The 14,676-nt window shown below is 34.6% G+C and overlaps 1 protein-coding gene across 1 annotated transcript in view; it reads right to left on the bottom strand.

Annotated features, from left to right (window-relative positions):
• Positions 1 to 14,676, bottom strand: part of KIAA0825 (KIAA0825 ortholog) — a 251,615-nt gene that overhangs the window by 186,132 nt on the left and 50,807 nt on the right. Inside the window, exon 5 of the mRNA XM_052777154.1 lies at positions 10,627 to 11,296. Within this exon, the coding sequence (XP_052633114.1) occupies positions 10,627 to 11,296 (670 nt within the window). The remainder of the gene's footprint in view (positions 1 to 10,626; positions 11,297 to 14,676) is intronic.

Below are 14,676 nucleotides of genomic sequence, written 5' to 3'. Positions count from 1 at the left end.
CTTTAAAAAGGCATTGACAAGTTTATCAGATATACTGATCACATGTGCTCTCCGCTGATTGAAACTGACAGACCCATAAAGAACTATCAGTGCAGCAAAGGAAACCACATGGATGCAAACTGTTATCAGAGTGTTTAAGGTTTTTTAAACACCTGTCTTGCTTTGCAGCTCCCTGTTAGTTCCAGTGAGACCCAGGAGTGCCAGGAGAATCTGATAAAGCAGCTCACGCAAACAGACTATATGTTGGCTTATTTTCATCCCTTTTTTTTTTAAATGGTCACAGATCTAAAGATAGCAAATGTTTTCTTACTAGACATCACCCCATTAACTTATGACTTTCCTAAGTGCTTATACTATACATCCATACTGTGCATGTGTCAAAAAAATGCAGTGAAGTAAGGGATCTCAACTTATGTATAAACATGGTAAGCATGTATAAATTTGCATATATTTAATCAAGAGAGTGTGTCTGTCATAGAAAGAGATATGTCACTGCCAGCTATTAAACAGCCTCAGTGATGACTACACTAATCTTCTGAAAGAGATTCACTATACATGAAATTTTAATCAAATCTGCTCCATAACGTCTTCCCAGTTAAATGAGATCAGTTTTCACTTCATCGTGAAGGTTGATTCCATATGAGGTTGCTAGATGTTTGCTAACAAATGCTTAAGTCCTTTGTTAACACTGAGTGTATAGGTCTGTCAAAATTAAATCTTTACTTGAAACCATGTTCACTGATCAACTGATGAAAGGATAGACCAGTGCTGGAAACACAGGTTGGAGAGCAAGAACATCTGATCATGCTCTGACACCAAATTTATGTACTAATCTTGAGCAAATCATCTCACCAATTTGACTCCTTGATAGCACACAGCTACTTTACAACTCTGTTGAACAAATTACAGAGACCTCCTCAAGTGCTCTGAGGATGAAGTGCCCTGTAATAATGTTTAATAAAGCTACTTTATACACAGATACCTATCTCAGCTTGCTCTGAAACCAGAGACTCAACCTGCTCCTTAATTTTCAAAAATACATGTATCCTCTAATAAATTACAAGACATTCCAATTATACACTGCAATTTCTGGTAGACAATGACATTTTAAAGAATTCAAATGCAAACAAATTAATTAGTCTCTGAATTAAAACTAATTAATGATGGGTCCATTTAAGGAATTTAGCAGCTGGTATCCAATAATTTCCTGATAATTACCATAATAATGAAATAGCAGACATTCTTTAAACTTCCCTTTAATTAAAATGGTCATAAAACTTGTAGATAGACTGTATTTGCAGTTGTTTATAGCATTTCTGAGAGTTTTTGTAGGTGCTATTGTGTAATTGACAATTTTTTCTGAAGTAGTGACTATAAGCAAACAGTCCGTTTTAGAAAACTGCAAGAATTATCCGACGACAAAATGCTACTCTTTGTAATATTTCTCAGTAAAACTGAAACCATATTCTGGCCTTACCAACAACAGAAACTGGTTCCACACATGCTTTGTGAATTTTCTTGCCTACATTGTCGTCTGAGGGAGTCACTGCATTCCCTGAAGTCTTCACACACACGCACAGAAAACACCAAAGTAGAGTGTTTGAAGAAACTATAAAAACTGAGGGACCCTGTAGCGAACTGGAGATAGCACCTATTTTGAAACAGAGGAGTCCTTGAAAAACTCCAAGAAGCTGATCTTCTTCAGTCTTTGCTAAAGAGAAATTAAGTAGTGCCAGGTCTGTCAAACTTTCTCATGAATTCTAACTTTGATAGGACTTGCATACATTTCCCTGTAAACCATTTAAAACACTTGGCTGATGAAAGACAATTGTATTTGAAAACACACTAATTAACATATTTATTTGAATGTGATTTCAATTTCTTAAATGTTTGCAAATATTAAAATGTCTGCTAGCTTCGTTTCTATTCTCTGCATTTACATTCACATGGGTGTCTCACAGATTGGTTCCTTATATCAGACCCACTCTATTAAAATTAGATTGTTAGGAACTTTCAACCAATCAGGAATTTCTATCAAGTGTTCATCATTCCTTTGTGTAGTCTAAGCATGATATTATGTATTTCCTTAAATAATAGATTAAAGTGCCTCTGTCACTTTTGCTTTTCTTACTCCTTGGAATTTCCAAGATGTAACAGAGGCAGATAGTGACAGCTTTTGTTCTAAAAAGAGAAAACACTCAAAAAATTACTTATACAGCTGGAGTCAATACTCATATTTCTGCTTCCTACCTCTTTGTATTTCAAAACCCTAGTTAGGCAAAGTCACCACAAAGTTCTCATGATTACTTTTATAAGGAATATAAAAATCAGAAATAAGCCTAGGCATACAGAAAAAAGGCCAGACACTGCCATTTAAAAACTTCTGGAGAAATTAAGTTTGGAGATTCATGACCTTCAACAAATATTTTGTAGAAAGGCTAGAATACAAATGAAGGATTAATCATATGTCAGCACGGATGTACACATATAGGTCCCTACTCACTGAGCTGTGACTACACTCTTAAAACACCTCTTTATAGATGAGCTGATAGTACTGTGTGTAACAGAACACCTAATTTCTGTGTTACAGAAATTGCTGGACTTCCCTAGCACATGAACAGCAAATTAGTACACTGTCCCTTGTACTTAAATTCAAAAATTTGGATCTTAGCCAGAGGATGACCAGTACACAAAGCTGCTGAGAAAAAGGAAGCCTGAAAAGTCTGAGACCAGTAACTGATCCAATTCCAGACAGTCTGCAAAGTTTAGGGGTACTAAAAATCTCCAGAGCACTAACTGCTAAATTTCTAACTAAAAAGTTAGACTGGATTATAACCACCCTTAGTCTCTCTAGATCAGACAGACAGGAATATCTCCATTGCCTTGCTATATTCAGCAAATGTAATGAAAAGTATTATGAAATGACTGAACCCAGTAGATACAGCAGCCCCTTGATTGAAGATGTAGGGGTTTTTAAAATTTCTAAGCCTAAGGCACAGTGAAAAGGAGATTTCATGTTCTAACTTAGCACGTAACATCCACCTTGTGGATGTGATACAACCCCAATTTAAACACATACAATTTTTTGCAAAACTATTGTGACTAAAATAATTTTGCCCTTTTAAAGTTAAATTTACTCTCTGAATACACTTTTTGTGACAGAAGAGGTTCTCTGTCTTCACAAAAATCATAGCCAGGACCATCTAATTAATTTGTGATTATACGATGGTAGATGCATATATTGAAAGGACTCCTGTAACAACTTTCTTTTCAATCAGTACTGCAGGAGTCTCTTTAAAAGACATTTTTGAAGTCTCCTCTTATCTGCCATAGTTCTACACACTTTTCTTCATACAGGCCTATATACTGAAGTAAAAGAGAGCCTAGCTTAGTAATTCTCTCTCAGATTTTGTCACTTTTTATTATTAAACAGAATACTACAGTATATAAATCTCAGACTGACCTCTGACCACTCACAAAGTATCAGACTGGAGAGTAAATCACTTTCATCTTTTAAACTTGGGAGGAGAACGCAATAATTAGAGGGCATAGTGAGTTAAATGCTTTCTTCATGCTGAGGAAGAACATGCAGGTGTGCTGAGAGAGCAAAAAAGACTATAATTAGTCGGTCTTTGCTAATTGTGGGCATTCTGAAAGCAAAAAAAAAAAAACACCCAAGAATGGAACTATGCCCCTTTCAGCCTCTACAGAATTCAGAAAAAAGATTCAAGTTCATGTTGGAAAAGATGAAGTGGAAGAACTTTATCAGGACACAACAGTCTAAAAAAAACTGTAACCCAAAAGAGCATCAAGAATTTAATGTTTAAAAATATATAAATAATTTGAAAAGTAAAGTTAGTGCTTACTTATTAAATAAAAACATGATTATAAAATTCAGGAATGGGCATCTTTTGAATATGACAAAGAGTCAATAATGAGATTTCACTGCCCGTCTTCATGTTATGGTCTTAATAAGTAATTTCAAGCAACTGCTCTAAAAAGAAGGAAGGTATTCAGGCATGCTACCAGCTTTGAAATTCTGTCAGTTCAATTGGCATTTCAGTAACTTAGACAGTGTTATCTTACCCCCTACTATAAGCTTAAAAAGTAACAAGCTTAATGCTTTTGTAATCCTTACGAAAATGTCATTCTCCCACTAGAAACACATTTGTGGTCCTAGGGTATTATGTTCATATGGCCTTTAAAAGAGTACCTCTTTTTTATTAAAACTTCAACTCTGTATGTTCAAACAGATGGTTTTATTTTCTCCTCAGTACTACTCATATTTCCATTTAATATAATTGTGCAGTAGAAATCAAATACAATGCTTGCAAGGATAAGAAATAAATAATATGTGACAAAGAGGCTATGAAACACATTATTTCCTATATTAAATGCAAAGACATTTATTTTGTTTCCCCTGAGTAATAGGATCTTGTTTTGGCTGTCAAAATTTTATAGGCTTCCCCAGGAACAAAGACAACTGCAGAAATCTGCATCATATCTGTATGTCCACTGGTTTTCAATTTTAACTTCCTGTTATAAATTTCCACCAACACTGTTTGCTCCACTATTTTAAATATGTGACAATTAAACTTATTGAATATCTCAGTATCGATTGGCTCATAATACAAAATTAGGAATCTCTGGTATTTATAAAGTAAAAATCTAATGACATCTGCATTTTTACTCAATCCATATGTAGTACCCATGTCATTTTCACTGATGTCCTCATGTTTTCTGTGAAGGTTATATATGCATAAGAGAGAAGTGCTATGGTTTTACTTGATACATGTTATTTCCCCATCCTTCACAGATGGAAACTGTAGGATTTTTCACTCCACCTGTGTAAGATATGGGGAAGATTGTGCCATACATCACCATGTGCAGTGCAGCTCAACGATTCAGTAGTTGCAAAGCCCATTTGCATACAGGTACCATTCTTTCCAGTAACTGCTCCGTATCTTGCTTTATACAGGCCCCTAAAGCCCTGTTCCTATAAAAGCTATGTTACCAGGCACTCTGCAGAGTGATAGAGTGAGCAGAAATAGAAGAGAGAAGGAGATGCCAAGAAGGCAGAAATATAATGGAAGCACATCAGCTACTGCTGTCGTGCAGGAACAGAAACAAAACCAGCGTGTCCATCAGAAGGGATGAGCATGTTATTGTGGGCCTGCTGGAGTAAGAAAAAAAAGAAGGACATGCAAGGAAGCAAGGAGGGTGAAGTTCCAGTTTCTGTTACCATTCCTTTATTTTTGTCTTTATAATGTCTAAAAGTCACTACAATAAGTATGTAGGTCTTGAAAGATTTTAAAGCTTACATTGATGAAAAAAAACTTTAAATAAACCTCCATAATTAAGTTTTAAAGTTTTGTATTTCTAAAACCTTTGGCTCTTAGCAACACATTATAGATATAACTGAAAAGTTGCTTGTATTAATGCAAGGATCTGGGCAATATAATGAACTTGAACTGCTGAGGCAGGATGTGATACTGGATATTATAATCTGTAATCCATATGGGCTACTTTGCATTAGCTTGCCTTACCAGCACTTCAGAAAGATGCAACAGGACTTTCTAGGACAAAACAGTAGTAAGCCAAGTGACTGAGACACTTTCCCCCCTCCTCCTAATACTTCTAAAAAGCCAGATTTCAACAATGGACTACAGATAAGAAAACATGATGGAAAAGCAATTGTAACTACAACATAAATACTGTAAATTATCTGCTATAGATTGTAATCTGGACAGAAATCTCAAAAAAAGGTGCAAAGACATAAATATTAATTACATGAAACCAAGTCTGGAATTCTTTAATTTCCAGATATAAATGGAAGCATAAATTACACTAGTTATTGAGTCCTAATTATTCCCAGACATGAATAACTCTTTTTTTCATCACGCAGTCACTAAACCAGCAGGTATCAATGCTATTTTAGGCATATTTTTGATAGATAAGATGAAGATCATAGAAGATTGGTTGTAGGCAATAATCGTGGCTCAAGAGATCACAAACCAACTGAATTTAAATTAAGTGGAAGGATAAAAGCAAGTCTGAAACTAAGGTTCTTTATTTCAAAGGGAGGAAATGATAAATTACGGAAAATAAAGCCATGTGCACATGAATGTAGAGAAGAAATCAAATTTAAGTCAAATGTGCAAAACCCAAAACTCGTATTTCAGGTTAGCTGGACAGCAAATTGCTGGGAATACGTAAGTATAAGTAACCTCAAAATAGATTTTCCTTACCAAGTACTTTCATTTAATGTCCCAAAGTTACCTTCATTTCATCAAGTTACTTCAAAGCCTGTTTCTCCTCCTGCTCTCAACTCTACTGCACAAATGCAGCTCCTCTAAACAATATTGAATCCTTCTATTCAAGTTTAGATGTATGCCATATTCACCTTAGGTGTTCCATAAACACAATATATTTCTTAGGAACTCATGAATATTTAAAGATAATAAATTAAAAATATCATAATTTAAATAACAGTTTGTATTTAAATATATCTTTCAAATAGAATGGAAGCTGGTCATATTCTGGAGAAAGAAAAGAGAAAGGAAGCCTGCTGGACTCATAAATAAGAAGATGGTATACTGGGTATAATAATTATATATAAGTGTAAAATATTAATATTAAATCAGTGAAGGTGATTTAATTACTTTGTAGCTAAAAATATACTTAGTCAAATCTGCATCACTTCAGTTTACCTACACTTTGCCAGAATATTTTCCTAAAAATAATCAACTACTGATTTTGATGAACACACTATATATTGCCTCAGATTTTATGAACAAATTTAATTTAAGATTTTTTAAGTTATTAATTATATAAATATACTAAAAGTGTATTTTATTGGCAGGTGCCATTAGATTTGAGAGCCTATTTAAGGGTCTCTGGCAAGTTGTGACTAAATGAAAATATTAAGCCAATGAATTTGAATATGTCACAAAAAATAAAACTCAAAGCTTTCATCTCTTTTAGTTTCAACCACAGAAAATTAAAAAATACGCTAATTGTTCTACACATGCATTTACATTCTGTATATACATAAAAAAGTATATATAATTAAAACCAAAGAAAACCTTCACTAATACATAAAATGTGTATAATTTCATGGTTTTTAAGTTTCTTTGGCTGATGTCTTATCACTTGTAAGACTAGCTGTTGCTTAATCTAAAAGAGATGAAGGATTAAGATAAGTTAGTAATGCCCGATTAAACTAGCTTAACATTTTTGTAAACAAAGGAACACGAAAAAGGTTCAAAGGGTAAAAGTACAATCCACATTTAATAGGCTTACTGCAAATAATTTCTGAGAAATATCACATTGGAAATTGAAGCAAAAAATCGTAAGAGAGAAGCTGAAAACCAGCTGTCTGGATCAAGTTATAACATAAAACCACCTGTCTCCACTAGAGTTGGCAGTCAAAGATGCCAAGTTCCAAAGAATTTGCCTCTTTTCACATACCATTTTGCCAGCTTCTCTCTCAAACCATGCTCATCCTCAATCCTGATAAATGGATACAATTTCATTACAGTACTTGACAAATAACTGTTCTAATACAGTATGAAAACAAAAATGTTAATTCCTTACTTCATAAATAGATTGTTACATATGAAATATTTTAAAGATTTATAACTCTGTTAAAGCTTGTTATAGATTACCTATATTTTTCTGATAGAAGTAGGTAATCTATAGAAAGTTTTCTGAGGTTCTAGCATTGTTTCACTATTTTCTGTTATTTTTTCCTCTCCTGTATAGTATGATCAATTAGAGCAGTTCTTATGAAAAAAAAAACAAAACAAAACCAAAAAAACCAAACCCCAAAACCCCAACAAACCAAAACCCACATTTCCCTGAGGGTGGACTAAGTAAACACAACCCCTTTTTTTCAGCTCTCGGATAACAATCCCAACTGAATGCCTCAGATTAAATTATTTTGCTGTTCTGAAATGTGCTGGTTTGGTGCTCGTTTGGAGAGGGCAGAGGCAACATGCATGAAAAAATAAGAAACACACTGGTAAGAAAAAAAATCTCCTTCCCTTTCACTCCTTCCCACCATACTCCAGCATGCGTTTTTTTGATACTCAGCAAACTGAGTATCACTGTCAAGGCAACCCATTAAAGCTGTCTTTTAACTTAACCTATGTATAAATACAGACTTCCACTCTCAATTGTGGGAAGGCAGCAAAGGTATCATCAGAATTTAGTACGAGTTCCAAGCAGGAAAAGCCACTTGACACTAAGAACTTTTCTACCATTACAAACTTCCCAAAATAGTTAGTCTGTAGAATTTTTTCCAAAATAGTTATTTCAGTGTGAACTGCCCTGTGAACACTTTAATTACAAAGGAAAAGCGCCTTTTTCTGACCTAGTGTGGTACAAATGTAATGTACTCAAACATTTAGATGAGGGAAATCTCTTTCCAGAAAAGAGAAGAGCTCTTCACATATGAGCTCACATACAATAAATTTTTCAATAATAATTGTTTTGGTAATGATACAAATATAAATTTTGCTTGAGTTGATTAATAATACCAAATAACAGGCTACGACATGTCCACAAAATGAAAAAAAAAATCCTATGTAACTTCATAACTCTGACCCCCGATTTTGTTCTAGCCTGCTGACTTCACAGTTGTTGCTTTATTGTTTGGCTGCCTGCAGTCTATAACCACAGATCACCTAGAACAGTCTGATTCTGCAGAAAAGACTGCAGGGGAATCAACCTCTTGAAGTAAAAAAATATGAAGTACTATACAGTGAAGAGATGAAAACATAAGCATGACAGCCACTGTGAAGAAAGTAATTTTGAAGATTAAATTATATTAACAAATACCACTTCTAAACACATTTTATGCGTGCTAAGGGGACAGCTGCTGCGCCTGCACATCTGACCTTTAATACATTTTGAATCAAAATAAAAATCTTCCATGGGATTTATGAAATACAGAGGTTTGTTGGGTTTTGTTTTGGTTTTTTTAATTAATTGCACCAAATGTTTTAAAAGTTGCAAGCAGGTCCCAAGATTTACCTTGTATATTTTCATCTTCCTCTGTTCTTCTGAATATACAATAGAACTATGCACTGGAAATCTGTCCTGATAGACATGCTGGCAGAAAAACATGTAAAGACACATGTTGTAGCAAAGAAAATTTAAGCAGAGGATTCACTATCTTAATAGCTTGAAGGACTGTTCTCTTCCTTCTTGTAATATAGAAGCAGTTAATGTGTGGGGGGTTTTTTAAAGAGGCACCCTTATGGTAACTTTAATCTCCATGTCTTAGATGTAAAATGGAGATAACTGAACTTCCCCATCTTTGTGAGCTGTTTTGAGATTGAAAGAAAAATGAAGTTACAAACTTCCACTTCCCTACCAGTCATTTTTTTGTCACTGAATCCTTTCACTGATTCCCATCTCACTATGTAACTCAATGTAACACGATACATTTCTTGTCATCTATTTCGTAACTCAACATTACCATAACCTAATATTACTCTGAGACTACTACTCCTTGTTTCCCACCAACACTCCGTCCCACTAATAGATCAGCTTTATGTTGGACTTCTCCTCCCTTCACATTATTTGTCTGCATGCCTTTTCCCTTACCTTATTTTTCTTATGTTCCACATATTTCTCCATATTTACGCTCCTGTTGAAAAATTATTTCTGCATTTCTTCCAGTGGAATTTCTAGTTGACTTACATAAACATGTATATTGATTTTAAAACTCACTCACAATTATGAGCATAATTTTCATCTGCATAGACCTGGCAAATCATCATCTCACTCATCCTTTGTGTATGTTGTACAACCCAAGGATCTGTCTTCTGTTTCTGTATTTTTCATTATTCTAAACTTTTAATATTTCCTGTCTGCAAACTACTTCGCCTTTACGGAAGGCTATGTTTTAAACAAACAGCTCTTGTACAGAGGAGTGCTCAAAACTCTGCATTGAAAAAGCAATTACATACAATCATGCAATTATAGTATGAAAGTTTCCATTCTGTATGATTTTTTTCCTAAAGCTCTGATTCCTCCCTTTGAAAATTAGCATGTCAGACTCACCAACTGTAAGAAGAAAGTACAGAAAACACCACATCAATTAACAGATTCCTTTCCTTCCTTAAAATCCTTAGAAGAAGAAGAAATGACCAGGTAGCATTAACTTTAACTTACTGTACTTTCACAAGATGAGAAAACTTAAATGTTTTGGGGTTTTTTTTATAATTAGAACCTGCATAGTAATCTTTTGGGTCAGCTCTGATGTATGAATCTGTGTCTATTTCATGGTTACATTATTGTATGGACTTTCACTATTATATATTTCAGCAGTTGAAATAAGTTAGACTAAAAAAAAGACTATGACATGACAAAGTTATCCAGGGAATTATAATGGGGTTTCTATATACATAAGCATAAGATACTCTCCCTTACCTTAAAACCTTTTTCATCACAATTCTGATGCCGTCTACAATTCAAGTGCAGTAATATCATTAAAACATAAAGGCGTAATTAATAATCTCAGGTGTCTCTCTTCACAGGAAATAATCAAGTATATTAAAAAACAAGTAGTATAATTAAAATAATATCTAGCTACAGTGAACATAAAATGCTACTAACCCACAGCATGAACTGTTCCTCTATGCTTCTTTGAAATCTTGTTTGCCTTAACTAAATGTAGAGCATTTTCTTTGAACTGCAGCTCACAAAGTCTTTCAAGAAGAACTGTCATTTCTTCAGTGATGGTATCCAGGTAAGTTTCATTAATAAACTTCAATGATGAAGAAGGATCAATAGTTCCACTTAGTATATACAAATCCTCTTTTATCATTGTGCATAATGTGGGTACGGAGCTTTGGTAACCATGAACCACCTTATCAAAATTTGTTTCACCACAACTAGACAAAATACAGTTCTGTAGAAGATCGCTAACCAGTTTATTCTGCATATTTTGATACTTTGTTAAAACTTCTGATTCAGGATAAAGAAACAGAAGTTGCTGTATGCACTGAGTTTTAAACTCCATTTGTTGTTGTACAGCATTAGTATTTGTTTCTTCTTGACTTTGCAGTCTATTTACTAAAAATCGTCGAAGATGCAATCTCACATCATCCCAGAGAGATTTCACATCCATAGTTGAATCATCCTCAATGGCATGAAGGGAAGATGTTAAGTCAAAAGACGTCCCACTTGGAGTACAGGGAAATGACACACCACACTGACTAGAGAGATCCAGAAGGAAGTGAAGTATCATTTCTTCTTGATTTTGCTCATTCTTCAGCAAGCTTTGCTAACAAAAGTAAATCAGACAGTATTTTAGAAATGTTTTGTAAATTCTGGTTCATAAAATTAATAGCTTCATGCTAGAGTACCAATTGTTTCCAATGCTAATTATCTTACCAGCAAATAAGAGAGAAATATAAACAACAGAAATAACAAAGCCTGTCTTCCCATGGATTTATGCAGCAATCCATCTCCTTGTCTACCTGCTCCAATAACTCATATTCCTCTTCCCATCTTTCTTAGATCCTCAACCTCTTTTCTCAATCAATTCTAATCCTCAATTCAAAGGAAAGCTTTGGAAAGCTCATTAGGTAAGCCTTGGCAGCCTGTCTGTTCTGGTCCACACACACATCTTTGAAACAAAATGGTATGAAAAATTACTCAAGATTTACACAGATAATGACAGGTTTTGCTCACAAAACCAAGACAAGAACTTATAAAATTAAACACTTGCTTTCTATGTTCTGGCTCAGTAGGCAACCATCAAAAAGGCCATTCTAAGAATAAAATAAGCTTCCCAGGACCCCCTTAAAGAACTAAAATTGAAAACTTGTTAAGAATTGAACAGGCTTAGATCACACAGGGCAGAAGAATAAGCAGCTGTGTATCCTGTCAAACCAAGATGCAGACCGATACATTAACAATATAGCAACCTCTAAACACATCTCAGCTATATGGGTTGGAGAAGGAGAAGGAAATCAGTTAATAAAGGAGATGAAACCACATGAATGCACATGCTGTTTGTACTTCATCTGAGCCTGAAGAGCTCCCCTCTCGGTCCAGGGCCAAGATCTCTGACCGTAGAGCTGCTTCAAGTTCAAGAGGCCATGCAGCAAACAGCAGGTCCTCTTGTCACAGCTCAATGCTTTCTACCTGGCCCAGAATGACACAAATTTAAACACCACTCTGCAGTTGTCCTTAGTATGTATGAGACGAATTGTTTGCATTAAGGTGTCCGACATATGAGTAGAAGACAACCCCAAAGTCCCATGGTCACTGAACACCAAAATCTCCTTCCTTTCTCAGAGAAAAAAACTTGCTTGTTACAAACCCACTTTCCACATCCTCAAAATTTTTCCTACTGCAGGTTGGCTTTGGCCACAGTCCCAGGCCCTTCAGCTTTTTACTTGTGAAGACCTGCTCTCAATCCTACAGCTGCACGAAAGCTGACTACAGATTTCCCTATCACAGTCACAAGAAAACTGAGTGAAATTGGTGGTAATATTGATTTTCTGGGTTTCAGGAACTAAGTAGGCAAGCCTTAGGTGAATCACGATCTAGACACCCTCCCACTTGCTCCCCCACCTCCTATTGCTTCTCTCCAGCAGAGAAAAGTGTTGTGGCAAATCACATAAGGGTAGTTCTTTCCACTCATGTCCTTTATCTGGGTCTCCCAGCTGTACTCCATCCTGTAAAGCAAGGCTGGTAAAGAAACCGTCGGTAACCTTCCACCTTCAGAACTAATGATTTATTTAACCTGAAGTATTTGAGGAAATGATCAGTTTTATTTCTTTTCCCATTTTGAAAGAGAGAGAAATAAGTCAAATTCGAGTATGGTATTGCTCAAATATAATAATTTCCAATACAAAATGTTCCATTTTTCTACTGTAGGAAGCTTTCATCAGTAGATAATTTATAAAAATATAAAAAAGACAAACTTTAGAACAAAAACTTCAGTTGGCTTGCATTTTTTTTTTTCTTTCATGCTTTTGAGTCACAAAAATTTTCAATATTGAAACTTCTATTCTTTGTTCTGGATGACTCAAAACTATTGCACTCTTATGGGAGAAAACAAGACCTTAACTCTCCTATTGCCCTTTACTCTGGAGTGCTCCATGATGAAAAATAAAAAATAAGAGACTTGCATCACAGTAGCTAATTCTGAACAAAAGACAGAGTGCATGATTGCTTCCCATAAAGGAAAGTCTTAAAAAATAACAAACTAGCTATTTTTCTTCCATTTTACCCCTTTATTTCTGAATGTTTCCTGTGAATTTTTTTAATTACAAGCAGGAAACACATGTGGAAGACAGAATAATAAAGGAAATTATCAGTCAAGTATCATTCTATACAAGCATGTGCATGTGATAGAAGCACGTATACCTAGTTAAAATCTTAAATCATACATATCAATATGCATATACATAAGGCTGATTTGATTTTCTTGTATTATCTACTGAAGTATTCTAGAAAGTTTTGTGTCCCCAAAGAGAATGTGTCTCAGTGTGTAAACTGAAATCCTAATCACTAACCACTGTGTTGAAGAGTCGAGTCTCCACATGTAGACTTCTGGAGTTTAAAGGTTAATTTTTTTTTATGAACCATGTTCAAATACTATATTCTGAAAAGAACAAAACAAGAGAAGCTGTCAAAACAGTGAATGTAACTGATGCCTTTGGATGATGAATCCAAAATATCTTCCAAGCAAATCCCTACTGGTGTTTTTTAAGGTTACGCAGAAACATTTTTATTCATGAAAGCTGGCAAGAATCTAAGTATTGTTTCAAGCCCTTTGCAACTTAAAGCATTAAAAATAGGGGGCTTCCAGATGCCATCTTAGACTTAGTGTTACTCAGAAAAAGAGCCCCTGAAGTGAACTTTGAAGCTCTGAAAACACAGTGTCATCAAGTCTCTTTGAACATTGCCTATATTGACATAGGCTTTTCTATTTGAAAATTAATCTGTAAAAATACTTCAAAAGATGATGCCAAAACTATTCAAGAGAAAAGGATCCAAATTAGTATCCAAAGGTTTTAGAGAAGCATGAAAAATTCTCTTATGAGCACAGAAAGTTAGTGAAAATAATACACAGGAAAACATTTCTGGTCTACCAACTGAACTACTACCTACTACTGACTATGACCCATCATATCAATAAACAAATCCCATAAGATAAATATTTTGTTAAAAAAAGATTTTGTCATTAGTTTAACAGGAACAGAATTTAATGAAGATGTGTTCGTGTACATATTCAGCTTTTAAATGTTTAGAATTACAAAACAGTACACAGAATGACAAAATTTCACGTAATTAACATTTTTAGGCTTCATGAAGAACCTCTCAGTATTTCCATGGGAGTTCACAAATGCATGTGAATACGCTAACCATAAACCTAAACACAGCACCTCAGCCAAAGCACATACAGGACTTTGCACTATTTTTTTTAATTGTTCCAGCAGCTTAAAAGATAAACAAAATACCTAACAAAATAAACACACATAATAAGGGATAACAATGAATAGGGATATTGTCCTGAAGTGGAAGGAATGTTACTGTTATTGAAGATGTATTATATGATATTTAATTAAAAGCTTGCAAGTGAGAAGTTAAGTCAACTGAGTAATTAGTTCAATGGATGGAGATAGACATTTAAGAAAGGTCAGATTG

Source organism: Harpia harpyja, chromosome Z (genome assembly GCF_026419915.1).
Source record: "Harpia harpyja isolate bHarHar1 chromosome Z, bHarHar1 primary haplotype, whole genome shotgun sequence".
Lineage (NCBI taxonomy): Eukaryota > Metazoa > Chordata > Aves > Accipitriformes > Accipitridae > Harpia > Harpia harpyja.
This window is presented reverse-complemented; position numbering and strand designations above follow the sequence as displayed.